Source organism: Phocoena phocoena, chromosome 6, assembly GCF_963924675.1.
Source record: "Phocoena phocoena chromosome 6, mPhoPho1.1, whole genome shotgun sequence".
Lineage (NCBI taxonomy): Eukaryota > Metazoa > Chordata > Mammalia > Artiodactyla > Phocoenidae > Phocoena > Phocoena phocoena.
Window position 1 is genome coordinate 91,343,827 of NC_089224.1, and position 20,211 is coordinate 91,364,037.

Consider the following 20,211-nt stretch of genomic DNA (forward strand, 5'->3'; position numbering starts at 1 on the left):
TAAGAAATAGCTTCTTCTTGATGAACCTAAGGATGATCATATAAGGTTCTCTAATGGCAAAATAACGGTACATTCCTAAGAACTGTGAAAAACTGTTACATTCATCGAGTTTGAAAAATATTATAACTTTTGTTTCCAGCGGTATGGCAAACTACATGATCCCAAAAGCCTCCTGCTCTTTAAGGCCAAGAAAGAGAGATCCCAGGAACCAATAACCAAGGAAGAACCTAAAAGCAGAGAAGTAAGCAGCTGCCCAGGCTTTGGCTAGGGCTGAGGGGATAGAGGGAGCATCAGGGGGGCAGGGGTGGGGGTGGGTGTCACTGCCCATCTCCACAACCTGAAGGGGTTTGGGTTTTTATGGATATGCAGGGAGAGAAGACAAGACTTTGGGCCCCAGCAGGAGACATCCTCAGTGAAAAGTGGGCCTAGAAAAAACATCCCTCGGGCTTCCCTGGTGGCACAGTGGTTGAGAGTCCGCCTGCCGATGCAGGGGACACGGGTTCGTGTCCCGGTCCGGGAAGATCCCACATGCCGCGGAGCGGCTGGGCTCGTGAGCCATGGTTGCTAGGCCTGCGCGTCCGGAGCCTGTGCTCCACAATGGGACAGGCCACAACAGTGAGAGGCCCGCGAACCGCAAAAAAAAAAAAAAAAAAAAGTCTCTTCTTCATTGTTGCTATGAAAATCTTTTGATTTCTGTAATAGCAATTATCCATCAATAAAACAATTCAAATATTTCTTGTCCCCCCAAATTAAACCAGACTGTAACTTTTTCCCAAACCTTACTGTTTAAATTTAAAAGTTTAAAAAAATAAACTTTTCATCATCTTGTAATGTTCAAGATCATTTTTAAGTCGTAAATAAGTCTGAGTACATAATGGATTGATTTTCTCACAAAAGCCCTCTTGTCAATATTATTACATACACCCAAGAGGTTAAGGATCTCGAGAAAAATCATCTGAATTTTAATGGACATATCACAAGGTATGACATAATGAGTCAGGATTCAGGAAGATTAGTCTGATAGAAGCATATAAAATGGACTAGAAAGGAGAGATTCAGAGCCAGGCTACTAACCAGGCAGCTATTTTAATTGTGAGTGTGAAGCAGTAAGGAACTTACTAGGATGACAGCCATAGGAATATAAAAAAGATGATTCGGGAGATACTGAGGGAACAAAATATAAAATTAGGACCTTAACAGTGATACAAAGGAAAGGAAAAGTGAAAAAAATGGCTTCAAGGTTGTAAACCTAAGTCACTTAAAAAAGTCAGAAGGGCATGGGAAGGGAGATGATAAATTTAGTTTCAGACAATCGGAATTTGAAATGATACAGGAAAACCCAAAAGATAAGCCATTACATATGGAGTGGTTACATAACATGACAACAGCTGAAGTTCTACTAACAGACGAAGTCTGTGGTAGCCAGCCTCCAAGATGGCTCCCAATGGTCCCCACCTCCTGGTATCTTCATCCTTGTGTTCTCTCCTCCCACAGGATACCAGAGTTGGTATGGCAGAAGTGACAGTATGCTACACCCAACCTTAGGTTGTTAAAGACTCTGAGGTTGCCATCTTGGTTGCTCTCTCTGAGGGAAGCCATTTACCATGTTGCACGCAGCCACTACTGCAGAGAGGCATACACGGGGAGAATCGGAGGCCTCTGGTCAAGAGCCAGCAAAAATGTGAAGCTTGCCAATAACCAAGAGAGGGAGCTTGAAAGCAGACCCTGCAGTCCAGCCAAACCTGCAGGCCCAGCCAACACCCTGAGTGCAATCTCATGAGAGACGCTGACCCAGAACCAGCTGGTTAAGCTACTCCCTGATTTCTGACCCTCAGAAACTATGTGAGGGAATAAAATGTTTGTGGTTTTAAGTTGCTACGTTTGGGTTAATATGTTACACAGCAATAGGTAACTAATACAAAGTTTATATAGCAAATATGAAGAGAAAAAAGAGGTTAGAATTAAACTTTAACATACAGAGAAAGGAGCAAGAGGAAAAGTATCACTTTGTAATAGCAAGAAGTATAAAAATGTTTCCTCTGCACCCCTGGAAAATGTTACTTTTTCCAGTAGCTCTCAGTCATCAAAGATATTACATACGAGCTTGCCCATATGGCGTTATTTAACCTTTCCTTTTTCTGACTAAACCCCAGGCATTTAGCCCTAAGTATGTGGGACGGTAACATTTGGTTAGCTCCACCAACAAAGTTAAATGCTTCCTTAACATTATAAAGTTGTTCCAAGTATAGACTGTTCAGAAATTAGTTCCCTGGAAAAGTCACAAAGCTGCCTTATAGTTTCATGGTTGTCATTTTTTAACTTGTTATATGTAACTAGTTAGTGTTATGTCTTAAAGCAAAAACTCAAAGTCGGTCAAATACAAATATTTATTGAGTGCCCACAGAAAATGTAAAACTTGACTAGAAGCCAAGTAAAAAGTAAAAACAGTTGCAGGGTGGACAAAATGCGTGGACTCAAAAGGTACAAACTTCTAGTTATAAGCTAAATAAGTCATGGGATGTAATGCACAGCCTGGCAACCATAGTTAATAATACTGTATTGCATATTTGAAAGCTGCTATAGAGTAAATCTTAAGTTCTCACTGCAAGAAAAAAAAATCTTGTAACTATGTGTGAATGTTAACTAGACCTACTGTGGTGATCATTTCACAATATATACAAATATCTAATCATTACATTGTATACCTGAAACTAATATAATGTTGTGTGTCAAATATACCTCAATTAGAAAAAAGTAAAAACACAATGCAAAAGTTCAACACAGGGAATGAAAAGTTAGAAAGAATCATTACAATGACAACTAATATTTATTGAGCACTTTCTATGTGCCAAATGCATACATGCATTATGTCAAAACACTGCTATAAACACTAACAATATCCCCACTTTATAGATTAGAAAACTGAGGTTTAAAAAAGTTTAGTAGCTTGCCCAATATCACACTGCTAGCAAGTGGAAGAGTTGGGATTGACTCCAAAGCCACAGTTCTTTATCACTACTTTACATTATTCCCCTCAAATGAGTATTAGATGGTCCAAAGAAGACAATGACTACTGTGAGCTGAGTGGGCTAGAAACATTCCAGGAGTGACTTAAGTCTTAAATTTGTATACGTTAAGAGAAAATAAGGCTTCCATATCCTCCAGGAGGCACCATTCTCATTATATTATCTGAGTGACCGTAAGAGGCAGTTCTCAAGAAGGGAAAGGGCACTTCACGTGAGAAGAGACAACAGGAGCAGCCCATGACACCAGACAGCATCCAAAAGACACCTGCATGGAGCTCCTAGGCTTACAGGACTCGCAGGGCAGCACAGTCTACTGGAGCTGGGGCAGGTGTACACATCCTCTTCTCACCTTACACTGAGCACAGTGACATGCTACGAAGCCAATAAGGTGAGGACTCAGGCTGCCCTTTCTTTTAAAAACCCTTACTCTTGCTTTAATTAAGGGTCTGCTTAAGAAACAGTAACATGAAAAACATCTCTACGTTTTCTGTTGAATTGTCCACAGCATTATGTAATAATGTCTCTTGTATAAGTGCCCACACAATTTAGTTCCAGGAAAAAAAGTCACTTTCCTCTTGACAAGCTGGTTTGTTTCCTTTCAACAAACAATGAGAATTATATAACCCCTTCTTTCCCACATTTCTTGTCTTGCTTTCCAGGAAATACAAAGATAAATTTCATGTTTAATTAGAGTAACAATGTTGGCCAAAGTTTCTAGTATATTTATTTTCATCTCCTATTTTAATGGGTTTATTAAACATATGTTTAATTGTTAACTATTTTACATCTCTCTCTCTCTCTCTCTTTTTTTTTTTGGCTACACCCTACGGCAGGATCTTAGTTCCCCGACCAGGGATTGCACCCGGGCCACAGCAGTGAAAGCACCGAGTCCTAACCACTGGACCGCCAGGGAATTCCCTTAAATCTCTTTTAATATGTAGGCAAAACATAAATTATGAATAGAATAAGGCCATCCCCCTTCCCTACATAAAATCTATTCTATATCTTAGTGATGGCTAGAAACCCAAGAGTCAAATCAGAATCCTCCCTTTGCTTTAGCCAATAACCAAGTTCTATCATTTAATCATCTTAGTGAATATTTAGTGTACTCTTTCTGGTTTTCATATCCCTAACACACTGTCTTGGTTTAGCCTGGTTTACTGGAAAAGCTTCCACATTAATCTCTCTGCCTTTAGTCTCAACTCTCTCTCAATCAACCCTCATTTGTTCATTTCCTCCGTACTACCAGAAAGATTTCTAACACAAATTTATTGTCTTTCAGCTGGCCCCAAATTCCTCAATCTATCAAGTATAGAATAGTACCTGAAGTCATTCATATAACATTAGGGCCATGTATTGCCTGGTTGGCCCCTCCACATTACTTGGCCTTATCTCACCCACTCCCTTCCCCCCATGATGACCCTCCAAATATACCTGCTCCTCTCTCAGGGTTGCCCATCTCAATTAAGAGCACCACCATTTACCCATCAAACCTTGGAGTTATCCATGACTCTTCTTCCCATCACATCCCACATCCAAACTATCAGCAAATCCTACCAGCTCCACTTTTTCAATATAACCAAATGCAACTCCTTTTCACCACCTCAAGTGCTATCACTGGGTCTAAGTCACCATCGTCTATCACCTGAACCACTACAACAGCCTCCTAACTGGTCTCTGATTTCACCCCCATTACGTCCTAAAATCTATTCTCCCTACAGCAGCCACCAGGGATCCTTTTAAAATATAAATGAGATTATGTCACCATCCTGCACAAAACCTTCCACTAGCCCCACTGTGACACTTAGAACATGGCCCAAAGTTCCTATCTTTGCCTAGAAAGCCATACCTGTTCTTGCTCTTCTCCTTGCCTGGAATGTCCTTCCCCCAGATATTCATATAGTTGGGGTCCTCACTTCACTGCAGTCTCTGCTTCAGTGTTACTTCCTTAGAGAGATTTCCTGACTCCACCCCCCGATTTCAGTAGTTCTCAACTGGGGGGGCCATTTTGATCCCTCAGAGGACATTTGGCAATGTCAAGACATTTTTGGCTGTCACAATGGGAGAAGAAGGGATTTACAGGCATCTGATAAGTAGAAGTTAGGGACTGTACAATGCTCGGGGCAGCCCGCACCCCCAACAAAGAATTATCAAGCCCAAAATGTCAACGGCATCAAAGTTGAAAAACCCTGCCCTCCCTAAAATATACCTCCTTTGGTCTCCTAACCCTTATTCTGCTTTACCATTTTCTCCATGATAACTGTTGCCACCTGTCCTTATGCATATATCTATTTATTCATTTGTTTATGGTCTCCCTCACTAGAATGCAAGCTCCACGAGGGCAGACTTTATACTGATTTCTATGTGGCTATATCCCTCTGGTCTAGAAGAATGCCTGGCATATGGCCAGCACTGAGTAAATATTTATTTAAAGAATAGGTGGATAAATGACACTTTAACAAAGCTGAATTATCTGTATCCGTCAAAACTGCCCAGGTTCTCTCAAACTTCTATGCCACCAGTTATAGACTTGTGAGACATCAGGAAATCTGAAGTCAGATTTGTCTGCTGTAGAGACAGGAACAGGCTTATTTTTATTTCCATTTCCTACATGATGGCAAATAGGCTAATATGCTCCTTGACAGTAGAGTCCATGCCTCATGTTCCTTCTATACCTCTTGCATTCAATGGCTGATGGCCAGGATGGTGGGCTTCTACCCTGCCCAGTGAAAGAATTCAATGTTTCAGATTTAGGACTTAATCCAAGAGAAATTCAATATTCCTGGACGCTAATCTAGGGCTTTAATGACCCAGGCATCAGTAATAAAACAGCTAAAACACAGTACACATCTTTACTCAAAATAAGACAATAATTTGTCATGATATCCAAAGCAATAAAATTGGTATAAATAGGCTTTAACATACCTGCTTGTTTAGCTTCAATACAGGCAATATTTATTTCTTCTTTCAAGTCCCAGTTTTCATTGGCTATAGCTTCCCCTACTTTAACAAATCTTCCAACTGCCAAGTTTACGGCTTGTCCTACACGCTGAATTGCTTGCAGAGTTTTATCAGACTTTTTGGTATTATCTTTATGATTAATAAGTGTGGTGATCTAAAAATAAAAGATAAAAGCAACCTGCTTAAATTTTATCTCAATACTTTTTTTTAAAGCTGTATCACAATGGCCAAGAAAATTAAGCCCAGCATACTACACTAGCCTAATACACTAAATTAATTGATAGTTTTAATGCTTCAACCCAAAGACAACGAGCAAATCATCTTGCAACCCTCCTGAGGACAATATTTCCATTAATAACAATTCTAAGTTTACCTGAGGGCAGTTATCCAGGGCACACAGTTCTATAAGCCCTCCAGACATTTCAACAAATCTTAAAGACAGGAGAAAAGTAGGAGAAGGTGGATCATTACATTCAAAGAATCCACATAAAACCAAAGCACGTCAGGTCTAGATTCCTCTACTGTGACTTGAGCTACTGCGAGAGCAGAGACAGCATCTTCTTCACCACGCATTCCACTCCACTGCCTAGCACAGTGTATAGGTTGTACAAAATGGTACATGAACCATACTTGTTTACACTTTAGAAGGACCACTATAATCTATGTTTTATACTTCTCTCAGTTTTGTTGCAGACTCAAAGTAAACGAAATACCAAGAGCTTTAACACTTGACTCCAGGCCCTGAAATAAAATATAAAAGGTGACAAGTTAAGCTGGTTGAAACAAACACAAATCTTCCAAATGTCCTAGAAAATTAGTACCTGAACTATAGTGACATATGAAAATATTTAAAGAATGTTACATGAAAAATATAAATCCCAAATGGTACATGTCCATCGTGTATAACTTTGAAATGATTTATATAAATATATTAACAAAGACCAGAATAGTGAATTAAGAGAAGAGGAAGGGACTTGCCCTTTGAGTGGCAACTACGTGCCAAGCGCTTTATGTGTTATGGTATTAATAATTTAGAGTCAGGAAGGCCTGGGTTTGAGCCTTGGCTCTGCCATTACTAACTAAATGACCTAGGGAAATGTACTTAATCTCTCTAAATTTCCTCATCTATAATATTATCTTCCAAATTTTGAAAATTTCCTAGAATCCAGGTCCTGAGGATGCATCACTGAACAAGACTAACACAATCCTGCCCTTATTCTGTTTACAGTCTATCAAAATAACAATAATCCAATTGTACAAAATATATTTGTTGCACACCTATCATATGTCAAATAAAATTCTAGGCAATGATGAAACAGCAATGAACAAGGAAGAAAAGGCCCATATTCTCATGGACCTTACATTCTAGTGGGGTGAGGGGAGACACAATAATTACACACATAGGTTAAAAAAGAATTAATGTAAATGCTATGCAAAATATTAAAATAGGACAATGTGATAGAAAGTATCTGTGTAGCTACCTGAGATTAGTTGATCTTCCTTCTATGAAGGAAGTGGGATTGCTGGATCATATCTATTTTTTAAATTTTTTGAGGAATCTTCATACTCTTTTCCATAGTGGCTGCACCAACTTACATTCCCACCAACAGTGCACAAGCATTCTCTTTTCTCCACATCCCCACCATCACTTATCTCATCTTTCTGATGACAGTCAATTTTAACAGATGTGAGGTAATATCTCATTGTAGTTTTGACTTGAAATTCCCTGGTGATTGGTGATTTTAAGCATTTTTTCATGTACCTGTTGGCCATCTGTATGTCTTTTGAAAAATGTCTATTCAGTTCCTCTGCTCATTTTTAAATCAGATTGTTTGCTGTACAGAAGCTTTTTAGACTGATGTAGTCCAACTTGTCCATTTTTGCTTTTGTTACTTGTGCTTTTGATGTCATATCCCAAAATCATTGCCAAGACCAATGTCAAGGAGATTTTTTCCCTATGTTTTTGTCTAGGAGTTTTATGGCTTTGGGTCTTACACTTAAGTCTTTACTCCATTTCAAGTTAATTTTTGTGAGTGGTATAAGATAAGGGTCCCATTTCATTCTTTTACATGGGATTATCCAGTTTTCCCAAATCATTTATTGAAGAAGCTATCCTTTACCCATTGAGTATTCTTGGCTCCCTTGTCAAATATTAGTTTACTATGTATGCATGGGCTCTGGATTTTGTTCCAGTGGACCATGTGTCTATTTTAATGCCGGTCCCATACTGTTTAATTACTATAGCTTTGTAGTATAGTTTGAAATCAGGAACTGTGACGCCTCCAGCTTTTTTCCTGTTTCTCAGGATGTCTTGGCTAGTTGGGGTCTTGGTGCTTCCACACAAATTTCAGGATTGTTTTTCTATTTCTGTTAAAAATGCCATTGCAATTTTGATAGGAATTGCACTGAAGCTATAGATAGCTTTGGGTAGTATGGACATTTTAATACTAATTCTCCTGACCTATGAACATGGCTTATCTTTCCATTTACTTGTGTCTTCTTCAATTTCTTTCATCAAAGTTTTAGAGTGTTCAATGTACTGATCTCTCACCTCCTTGGTTAAATTTATTCTTGAGTATTTTATCATTTTTGATGCTACTGTAAATGGTACCATTTTATTTCTTTTTCAGATATTTTGTTTTTAGTGTATAGAAACACAACACCAATTTCTGCATGTTGATTTTTTTAGCCTGCAACTTTAGGAATTTGTTTATTAGTTCTGACAGTTTTTTGGTGGAGTCTTTAGGATTCCCTTATATATAAGATCATGTTATCTGCAAATGGAGATAATTTTACTTCTTCCTTTCTGACTTTGATGCCTTTTATGCCTTTTTGTTGCCTGACTGCTCTGGCTAACACTTCCAGTACTATGTTGAATAGGAGTGGTGAGAATGGACACCCTTGTCTTTTTCCTGACATTGGAGAAAAAGCTTTCAACATTTCACTGTTGAGAATGATGTTAGCTGTGAGCTTATAATATATGGCCTTTATTATGTTGAGGTACATTCTTTATATACTCAATCATGAAAGAATGTTAAATTTTGTCAGATGCTTTTTCTGCACGTATTGTGATGATTATATAATTTTTCCTTCATTTTATTAATGTGGTGTATCACATTTATTGATTTGCGTATATTGAACCATCCTTGCAACCCAGGGATAAATCCCACTTCATCATGGTGTATGATCCATTTAATGTGCTACTGAATTCAGTTTGCTAGTGTTTTGTTAATAATTTTTGCATCTGTATTCATCAGGGATATTGGCCTATAGTTTTTTGCTGTTGTTGTTTTGGTTTGGTTTTTTCCCTTATAGTGTCCTTATCTGGCTTTGGTATCAGGATAATGCTGGCAGAGACCACACTTTTAAGTACTACATTATAATGCCCCACAAAATCCCAGTGAAATAGGTACTAATATCATCCCCATTTCAGAAATGAGAAAACAAGACAGCATGGAGAGTAAGGAAATTAGACATCAAGAAGAGTAGGAGATTTAAGATTTAAATCCAGATACTCTGACTTAAGAGCCTAGCCTCTTCACCACTTAGCCAACCTGACTTCCCTGCCTCTGACTTCTCAACTGACAAGAGGATTAAAGAAAATGATGTGGTATCATATTTAACATAGTACCCAGTTTAAGTACTCAGAGGCATATTATCATTAGCTCTCTTATTTAATCCTTACATACTATTCAAGATAAGAAAACTGAGGCTGAGTGAAATTAAGTACTTGGCTTACACAGCTAAGAAGCGGCCTAGTTTAGAATTTGAACCCAGGTTTATCTGACACCAAAGTCCGCCCCATACTCTTTCCTTTAGTGGAGCTTTTCCAATCTTCCTGGGTTTTTTGAGTGTTTTTGTTTTTGGAGGGAAAAATACTTTCTTCAAGATAAAATATTACCTAAAATTACTAGGTAGTCCATCAAAGAAGTGTTTCTATGGTTGAATTTTGAGGATAACTATGGATTATGGGAAGTAGGGAAACAAATATGAATACTATGAGCACCAGCTTAGTCCTTCTCCACACCTGATACATCCTAGGGAACTCTTAGTATCACCTGGAGAACAGAGAACTTGACCACCACTGACTGTTCCAAACAACCATGTTGGAAGAAACTCTGGAGAAAAGAAGTTTAAGTTGTTTTTATTAAATCCTTTATAAAGTTTAGACTTTTCAATTGTAAAGAAAAGATCCTGCAATTAGGCTAAAATACCAGCTATTGTTCAGTTCTGAAACACACATTTTGCTTCCACTACAAGCATCCTCCCCAGTGCATAATGAGGTGTGGCTATCTTCCTTTTACTCAAAGCACTCTGCAAAATATTCAGTCCAAATACAGGTATGCATTTCAAATTGAATTTGGAGGAGCCAAGTCAATTTATAAAATTTCTTATTAAAAGGTCTATGTATGGGACTTCCCTGGTGGCACAGTAGCTAAGAATCCACCTGCCAATGCAGGGGACACAGGTTCAAGCCCTGGTCCGGCTTGACCACAACAACTGAGTCTATGCTCTAAAGCCCGCAAGCCACAACTACTGAGCCCACGTGCCACAACTACTGAAGCCCGTGCACCTACAGCCCATGCTCTGCAACAAGAGAAGCCACCACAATGAAAAGCTCGCGTGCCACAACAAAGAGTAGCCCCTGCTCACCGTAACTAGAGAAAGCCCGCACGCAGCAATGAAGACCCAACACAGCCAAAAATAAATAAATAAAATAAATTTATACACAAAAAAGGTCTATATATGTCCTAAAATTATTTTCAAACTTTTTAAAAGGGAGATCCAAAAAGTTATACATGTTGATTGTTTTTAAAAACAGAAAGGGTAATATAGGAAAGCCCTAAGAAATAAAAGTGACCCATAATCCCACTACCTTGTGAGCAACTTGGCATAGTTCTTTCCAGTCTTGCTTTCTATATAGACATACTTAAACACAGTTTAACAAAAGTGAGACCAAACTTCCATTTCCTTATCAAGCAAAAAATAAAACTAGTTAACATTTAACATTAAGCACAACAGCAAACGCTATCTGATGTGCTTTACATGTACTGATTCAATCAATGCTTACATCTCTGTGAGGTAGATACTGTTACTATCCTCATCTTACAGATTAAAAACCTGAAATTTGAAAAGGTTAAGAATTTTCCCAAGGTCACAAAGGTAGTAAGTTGCCTCTCAGTCGCTACACAGCCTCTTTCCTCCCAGGATTACGTTAAGAATCAGGGGAGGTGTGGCAAGTCCCACGGCTGAGTGCTCCCAGAGCTGGGGCCTGCTCCCCACATACGCCTGAAGGAGCTGCAGGGGCCATGGGCATAGGCAGAGAACCTTGCAGGATCTTACTTCCCAGGCCGGAGGTTGGGCCCAAGTTCCTATGGTGGGGGCTCCGAGTCCAAACCGCTGGACTAACAGAGAACCTCAGAGCCTAGGGAATGTCAATCGGAGTGAAGCCTCCCAAAGGTCCTCATCTCAGCACCAAGACCCACCTCAATCTAACTGCCTGCAAACTCCAGTGCTGCATGCCTCAGGCCAAACAACCAGTAAGACAGGAACACAGCACCACCCATCAAAAAAAAAAAAAAAAAAGAAAAGAAACGACAAAAAAAATATGTTACAGACAAAGGAGCAAGGTAAAAACCTACGAGACCAAATAAATGAAGACGAAATAGGGAACCTACCTGAAAAAGAATTCAGAGTAATGATAGTAAAGATGATCCAAAATCTTGGAAACAGAATGGAGAAAATACAAGAAACATTTAACAAGTATATAAAAGAACTAAAGAGCAAACAATGATGAACAACACAATTACTGAAATTAAAAATATTCTAGGGCTTCCCTGGTGGCGCAGTGGTTGAGAGTCCGCCTGACGATGCAGGGGACACGGGTTCGTGCCCCGGTCTGGGAAGATCCCACATGCCGCGGAGCAGCTGGGCCCGTGAGCCATGGCTGCTGAGCCTGCGCGTCAGGAGCCTGTGCTCCGCAACGTGAGAGGCCACAACAGTGAGAGGCCCGCGTACCGCCAAAAAAAAAAAAAAAAAAAAAGCTAAAAATATTCTAGAAGGAATAAATAGCAGAATAACTAGGGCAGAAGAACAGATAAGTGAGCTGGAAGATAAAATGGTGGAAATAACTGCCAGGGAGCAGAATAAAGAAAAAAGAACGAAAAGAATTGAAGACAGTCTCAGAGACATTTGAGACAATATTAAATGTACCAACATTAGAATTATAGGGGTCCCAGAAGAAGAAGAGAGGGCTTCCCTGGTGGCGCAGTGGTTGAGAGTCCGCCTGCCGATGCAGGGGACGCGAGTTCGTGCACCGGTCCGGGAAGATCCCACATGCCGCGGAGCGGCTAGGCCTGTGAGCCATGGCCGCTGAGCCTGCACGTCCAGAGCCTGTGCTCTGCAATGGGTGAGGCCACAACAGTGAGAGGCCCGCATACCACAAAAAAAAAAAAAAAAGAAGAAGAAGAGAAATAGAAAGGGTCTGAGAAAATATTGGGAGAGATTATAGTCAAAAACTTCCCTAACATGGGAAAGGAAATAGTCAATCAAGTCCAGGAAGCACAGAGAGTCCAATACAGGATAAATGCACAGAGAAACACACCAAGACACATATTAATCAAACTGTCAAAAATTAAATACAAAGAAAAAATATCAAAAGCAGCAAGGGAAAAGCAACAAATAACATACAAGGGAATCCCCATAAGGTTATCAGCTGATTTTTCAGCATAAACTCTGTAAACCAGAAGGGATGACAGGACATATTTAAAGTAATGAAAGGGAAAAACCTAAAACCAAGATTACTCTACCCAGCAAGGATCTCATTCAGATTCGATCGAGAAATTAAAACCTTTACAGACAAGCAAAAGTTAAGAGAATTCAGCAACACCAAACCAGCTTTACAACAAATGCTGAAGGAACTTCTCTAGCCAGGAAACACAAGAGAAGGAAAAGATCTACAAAAACAAACCTGAAACAATTAAGAAAATGGTAACAGGAACATACATACCAATAATTACCTTAAATGTAAATGGATTAAATGCTCCAACCAAAAGACACAGACTGGCTGAATGGATACAAAAACAAGACCCGTACATATGCTGTTTACAAGAGACCCACTTCAGACCTAGGGACACATACAGACTGAAAGTGAGGGGATGGAAAAAGATATTCCATGCAAATGGAAATCGAAAGAAAGCTGGAATAGCAATTCTCATATCAGACAAAATAGACTTTAAAATAAAAACTATTACAAGAGACAAAGAAGGACACTACATAATGATCAAGGGATCAATCCAAGAAGAAGATAAAACAATTGTAAATATTTATGCACCCAACACAGGAGTACCTCAATATATAAGGCAAATGCTAACAGCCGTAAAAGGGGAAATTGACAGTAACACAACAAAAGTAGGGGACTTTAACACTCCACTTTCACCAATGGCCAGATCATCCAAAATGAAAATAAATAAGGAAACACAAGCTTAAATGACACATTAAACAAGATGGACTCAATTGATATTTATAGGACATTCCTACCAAAAGAAACAGAATATACTTTCTTCCAAAGTGCTCATGGAACATTCTCCAGGATAGACCATATCTTGGGTCACAAATCAAGCCTTGGTAAATTTAAGAAAACTGAAATCATATCAAGTATCTTTTCTGACCACAACGCTATGAGACTAGGTATCAATTACAGGAAAAATCTGTAGAAAATACAAATACATGAAGGCTAAACAATAGGCTACTAAATAACCAAGAGATCACTGAAGAAATCAAAGAGGAAATCAAAAAAATACCTAGAAACAAATGACAACGACAACCGAAAACCTATGGGACGCAGCAAAAGCAGTTCTAAGCGGGAAGTACAATCCTACCTCAAGAAACAAGAAACATCTCAAATAAACAACCTAACCTTACACCTAAAGCAATTAGAGAAAGAAGAACAAAAAACCCCCAAAGTTAGCAGAAGGAAAGAAATCATAAAGATCAGATCAGAAATAAATGAAAAAGAAATTAAGGAAACGATAGCAAAGATCAGTAATAGTAAAAGCTGGTTCTTTGAGAAGATAAACAAAATTGATAAACCTTTAGCCAGACTCATCAAGAAAAAAAGTGAGAAGACTCAAATCAATAGAATTAGAAATGAAAAAGGAGAAGTAACAACTGACACTGCAGAAATACAAAGGATCATGAGAGACTACTACAAGCAACTATATGCCAATAAAATGGACAACCTGGAAAAAATGGACAAATTCTTAGAAAAACACAACCTTCTGAGACTGAACCAGGAAGAATAAGAAAATATAAACAGACCAATCACAAGCACTGAAATTGAAACTGTGATTAAAAATCTTCCTACAAACAAAAGCCCAGGACCAGATGGCTTCACAGGCAAATTCTATCAAACATTTACAGAAGAGCTAACACCTATCCTTCTAAAACTCTTCCAAAATATAGCAGAGGGAGATGGAGAAAACTATAAGACATTGATGAAAGAAGTTAAAGATGATACAAACAGATGGAGAGATATACCATGTTCTTGGATTGGAAGAATCAACATAGTGAAAATGACCATATTACCCAAAGCAATCTACAGATTCAATGCAATCCCCATCAAACTACCAATGGCATTTTTCACAGAACTAGAACAAAAATTTGCACAATTTGTATGGAAACACAAAAGACCCCGAATAGCCAAAGCAATCGTTTTTGCGGTATGCGGGCCTCTCACTGTTGTGGCCTCTCCCGTTGTGGAGCACAGGCTCCGGACGCACAGGCTCAGCAGCCATGGTTCACGGGCCCAGCCGCGGTGGGGTCCTCCTGGACCAGGGCACGAACCTGTGTCCCCTGCATCAGCAGGCGGACTCTCAACCACTGCGCCACCAGGGAAGCCCCACCAAAGCAATCTTGAGAAAGAAAAACGGAGCTGGAGGAATTCAGACTATACTACAAAGCTACAGTAATCAAGACAGTATAGTACTGGCACAAAAACAGAAATATAGATCAATGGAACAGGACAGAAAACCCAGGCACATATGGTCACCTTATCTTTGATAAAGGAGGTAAGAATATACAATGGAGAAAAGACAGACTCTTCAGTAAGTGGTGCTGGGAAAACTGGACAGCTACATGTAAAAGAATGAAAATAGAACACTTCCTAACACCATACACAAAAATAAACTCAAAATGGATTAAAGACCTAAATGTAAGGCCAGACACTATCAAACTCCTAGAGCAAAACATAGGCAGAACACTCTATGACATAAATCACAGCAAGATCCAGTTTGACTCATCTCCTAGAGAAATGGAAATAAAAACAAAAATAAACAAATGGGGCCTAATGAAACTTCAAAGCTTTTGCACAGCAAAGGAAACCATAAAAAAGACCAAAAGACAACCCTCAGAATGGGAGAAAATATTTGCAAATGAAGCAACTGACAAACGATTAACCTCCAAAATTTATAAGCAGCTCATGCAGCTCAATAACAAGAAAACAAACAACCCAATCCAAAAATGGGCAGAAGACCTTAATAGACATTTCTCCAAAGAAGATATACAGATTGCCAACAAAGACATGAAAGAATGCTCAACATCATTAATCATTAGAGAAATGCAAAACAAAACTACAATGAGATATCTCACACCGGTCAGAATGGCCATCATCAAAAAATCTAGAAACAATAAATGCTGGAGAGGGTGTGGAGAAAAGGGAACTCCCTTGCACTGTTGGTGGGAAGGTAAATTGATACAGCCACTATGGAGAACGGTATGGAGTTTCCTTAAAAAACTACAAATAGAACTACCATACGACCCAGCAATCCCACTACTGGGCATATACCCTGAGAAAACCATAATTCAAAAAGAGTCATGTACCACAATGTTCATTGCAGCTCTATTTACAATAGCCAGGACATGGAAGCAACCTAAGTGCCCATCAACAGATGAATGGATAAAGAAGATGTGACACATATATACAATGGAATATTACTCAGCCGTAAAAAGAAACGAAACTGAGTTATTGTAGTGAGTTGGATGGACCCAGAGTCTGTCATACAGAGTGAAGTGAGTCAGAAAGAGAAAAACAAATACCATATGCTAACACATATATATGGAATCTTAAAAAAAAAATGGTTCTGATGAACCTAGGGGCAGGACAGGAATAAAGGCACAGATATAGAGAATGGACTTGAGGATATGGGGGGGGGGTTAGGGTAAGCTGGGATGAAGTGAGAGAGTGGCACTGACATACATACACTACCAAATGTAAAACAGACAGCTAGTGGGAAGCAGCGGCATAGCACAGGGAGATCAGCTTGGTGCTTTGTGACCACCTAGAGGGGTGGGATAGGGAGGGTGGGAGGGAGACGCAAGAGGGAGGTGATATGGGGATATATGTGTGCATATAGCTGATTCACTCTGTTATACAGCAGAAACTAACACAACATTGTAAAGCAATTATACTCCAATAAAGACGTTTTATTAAAAAAATCAGGAGACTGACAGCTGGTAAAATTGCCTTGAATGTGCCAAATAAAATTTTAGCTATTATTCTGTAAAAATAGGAGGCCTATTAAATTGGGAGTCACAACCTAGAGTTGCCCTAACACCAGAGTGTAGAGAATGTCTGAATGAACTGGAAAAGAGGGCAGAGAAGGTATCCCATGGGGAAGAAAGAGGATCTGATATATTGAAGAACTCTCCTGTGGAATAAAAGAGTAAGAACCCAGACCTACTTGATACCTTCTAACAAAGGGTGTCAAGAAGTTCTCATCGCCAACAAAGTATAGCCTAGCAGTTAAAAGCATGAATTCTGGCGTCACTCTGCCTGGGTTTGAGTTCTGGCTCTGTCATATGATTATATAGCAAGTTATCTAACCTTTCTGTGACCCAGTGTTCTCATCTGTAAAAACAGGAGTAATAATAGTACCCATCTCATAAGGTCATTGTGGAGAATAAATTAGTATATGTAAGTAAAGTACTTAGAATAGTGTCTGGTATTTAGTAAGCATTACATAATGATTAGATATTGCCCTTTACACATTTCTAGAATCTCTGTTCTTTCCTCATGTTTGTGATGTTATTCTTATTTTCTAGAATAACTGACAGTAATCTCTTGATTGAAATGGATTATCTTAGTTTACTTATTTTGTGGGAAGATAAGAAAGCAAGTGGAGACCCAGGGAGAAAAACAAAAAATGGTAGGCCAGATAAAAGAACAAAGCTTTAATTCCCTGGGACCTGAAAACCAAGGGAGTCAGCCCAGGACAGAGAAGTTCATCCCTGGGCTTAACTCATTAGTAAATTCTCAAAATTATTAGATAGAAAAATCAGCTAATCAGCTATAGCAACCAGTATAGAAGAAAACACACCAAATCATGAGGAGGTCTTTAAAAGCAGGAAAAAGGGCACTTTCACTCTCTTTATACACTATTTATGTGTTTTTCCTTTGCAATTAAAAACACATATATTCACATACACAAATCAGCAGAGTCCCATATGTATTCATCTCCAACTTAGTGAGACAAAGATCCTAACAAGCTTCCAGGACAACGCAGAGAGAAATGGGAAGACAGGGGAGCTACCCTGGAGATTAATTAAAGGGTCTGTATTACGGTGAGTGAAGTAAATCTATCACAGACAGGAAACGACTAGTGGGTGGTAGAATAACATTCCACACCAGGGTGGAGCTGTGTGGCAGATAGCCCTCTTCCCTTCCTTGGATAAAAGCATTGTAAGACTGGGAGTGGGAATTTTGACAGGAAGAATAAAGTGATTATTAAAGAAGGTGGGGAGCTGCTCTGTAGAAAATGTGCTTGTGACTTAGCCCAGGGCTTTTAAAAAATCATCTGAATTAGGAAATATACAACAAATGAGTGTATAGAACATGTATGTATACCATTTAAAGAAATGAAAGGTCCAACAGCACATTAAAAGGATCATACACCATGATCAAGTGGGGTTTATTCCAGGAATGCAAGGATTCTTCAATATACGCAAATCTATCAATGTGATAAACCATATTAACAAATTGAAGGAGAAAAACCATATGATCATCTCAATAGATGCAGAGAAAGCTTTCGACAAAATTCAACACCCATTTATGATAAAAACCCTCCAGAAAGTAGGCATAGAGGGAACTTTCCTCAACATAATAAAGGCCATATATGACAAGCCCACAGCAAACATCATCCTCAATGGTGAAAAACTGAAAGCATTTCCACTAAGATCAGGAACAAGACAAGGTTGCCCACTCTCACCACTCTTATTCAACATAGTTTTGGAAGTTTTAGCCACAGCAATCAGAGAAGAAAAGGAAATAAAAGGAATCCACATCGGAAAAGAAGAAGTAAAGCTGTCACTGTTTGCAGATGACATGATACTATACATAGAGAATCCTAAAGATGCTACCAGAAAACTACTAGAGCTAATCAATGAATTTGGTAAAGTAGCAGGATACAAAATTAATGCACAGAAATCTCTGGCATTCCTATATACTAATGATGAAAAATCTGAAAGTGAAATCAAGAAAACACTCCCATTTACCATTGCAACAAAAAGAATAAAATATCTAGGAATAAACCTACCTAAGGATACGAAAGACCTGTATGCAGAAAATTATAAGACACTGATGAAAGAAATTAAAGACGATACAAATAGATGGAGAGATATACCATGTTCTTGGATGGGAAGAATCAACATTGTGAAAATGACTCTACTACCCAAAGCAATCTACAGATTCAATGCAATCCCTATCAAACTACCACTGGCATTTTTCACAGAACTAGAACAAAAAATTTCGCAATTTGTATGGAAACACAAAAGACCCCGAATAGCCAAAGCAATCTTGAGAACGAAAAAAGGAGCTGGAGGAATCAGGCTCCCTGACTTCAGACTACACTACAAAGCAACAGTAATCAAGACAGTATGGTACTGGCACAAAAACAGAAAGATAGATCAGTGGAACAGGATAGAAAGCCCAGAGATAAACCCACGCACATATGGACACCTTATCTTTGATAAAGGAGGCAGGAATGTACAGTGGAGAAAGGACAGCCTCTTCAATAAATGGTGCTGGGAAAACTGGACAGGTACATGTAAAAGTATGAGATTAGATCACTCCCTAACACCATACACAAAAATAAGCTCAAAATGGATTAAAGACCTAAATGTAAGGCCAGAAACTATCAAACTCTTAGAAGAAAACATAGGAAGAACACTCTATGACATAAATCACAGCAAGATCCTTTCTGACCCACCTCCTAGAGTAATGGAAATAAAAACAAAAATAAACAAATGGGACCTAATGAAACTTCAAAGCTTTTGCACAGCAAAGGAAACCATAACCAAGACCAAAAGACAACCCTCAGAATGGGAGAAAACATTTGCAAATGAAGCAACTGACAAAGGATTAATCTCCAAAATTTACAAGCAGCTCATGCAGCTCAATAACAAAAAAACAAACAACCCCATCCAAAAATGGGCAGAAGACCTAAATAGACATTTCTCCAAAGAAGATATACAGAATGCCAACAAACACATGAAAGAATGCTCAACATCATTAATCATTAGAGAAATGCAAATCAAAACTACAATGAGATATCATCTCACACCAGTCAGAATGGCCATCATCAAAAAATCTAGAAACAATAAATGCTGGAGAGGGTGTGGAGAAAAGGGGACACTCTTGCACTGCTGGTGGGAATGTGAATTGGTTCAGCCACTGTGGAGAACAGTATGGAGGTTCCTTAAAAAACTACAAATAGAATTACCATATGACCCAGCAATCCCACTACTTGGCATATACCCTGAGAAAACCAAAATTCAAAGAGAGTCATGTACCAAAATGTTCATTGCAGCTCTATTTACAATAGCCAGGACATGGAAACAACCTAAGCGCCCATCATCGGATGAATGGATAAAGAAGATGTGGCACATATACACAATGGAATATTACTCAGCCTTAAAAAGAAATGAAATTGAGCTATTTGTAATGAGATCGATAGACCTAGAATCTGTCATACAGAGTGAAGTAAGTCAGAAAGAAAAAGACAAATACCGTATGCTAACACATATATATGGAATTTAAGGGAAAAAAATGTCATGAAGAACCTAGGGGTAAGATAGGAATAAAGACGCAGACCTACTGGAGAACGGACTTAAGGATATGGGGAGGGGGAAGGGTGAGTTTTGACAGGGCGAGAGAGAGTCATGGACATAT

General features: G+C 38.9%; 1 protein-coding gene across 1 annotated transcript in view; it reads right to left on the minus strand.

Moving 5' to 3' along the window:
* The window catches only part of CTNNAL1 (catenin alpha like 1), a 61,953-nt gene that overhangs the window by 35,951 nt on the left and 5,791 nt on the right, over positions 1 to 20,211 (minus strand). The window contains exon 2 of the mRNA XM_065878852.1: positions 5,952 to 6,141. Coding sequence (XP_065734924.1) covers positions 5,952 to 6,141 — 190 coding nt within the window. The remainder of the gene's footprint in view (positions 1 to 5,951; positions 6,142 to 20,211) is intronic.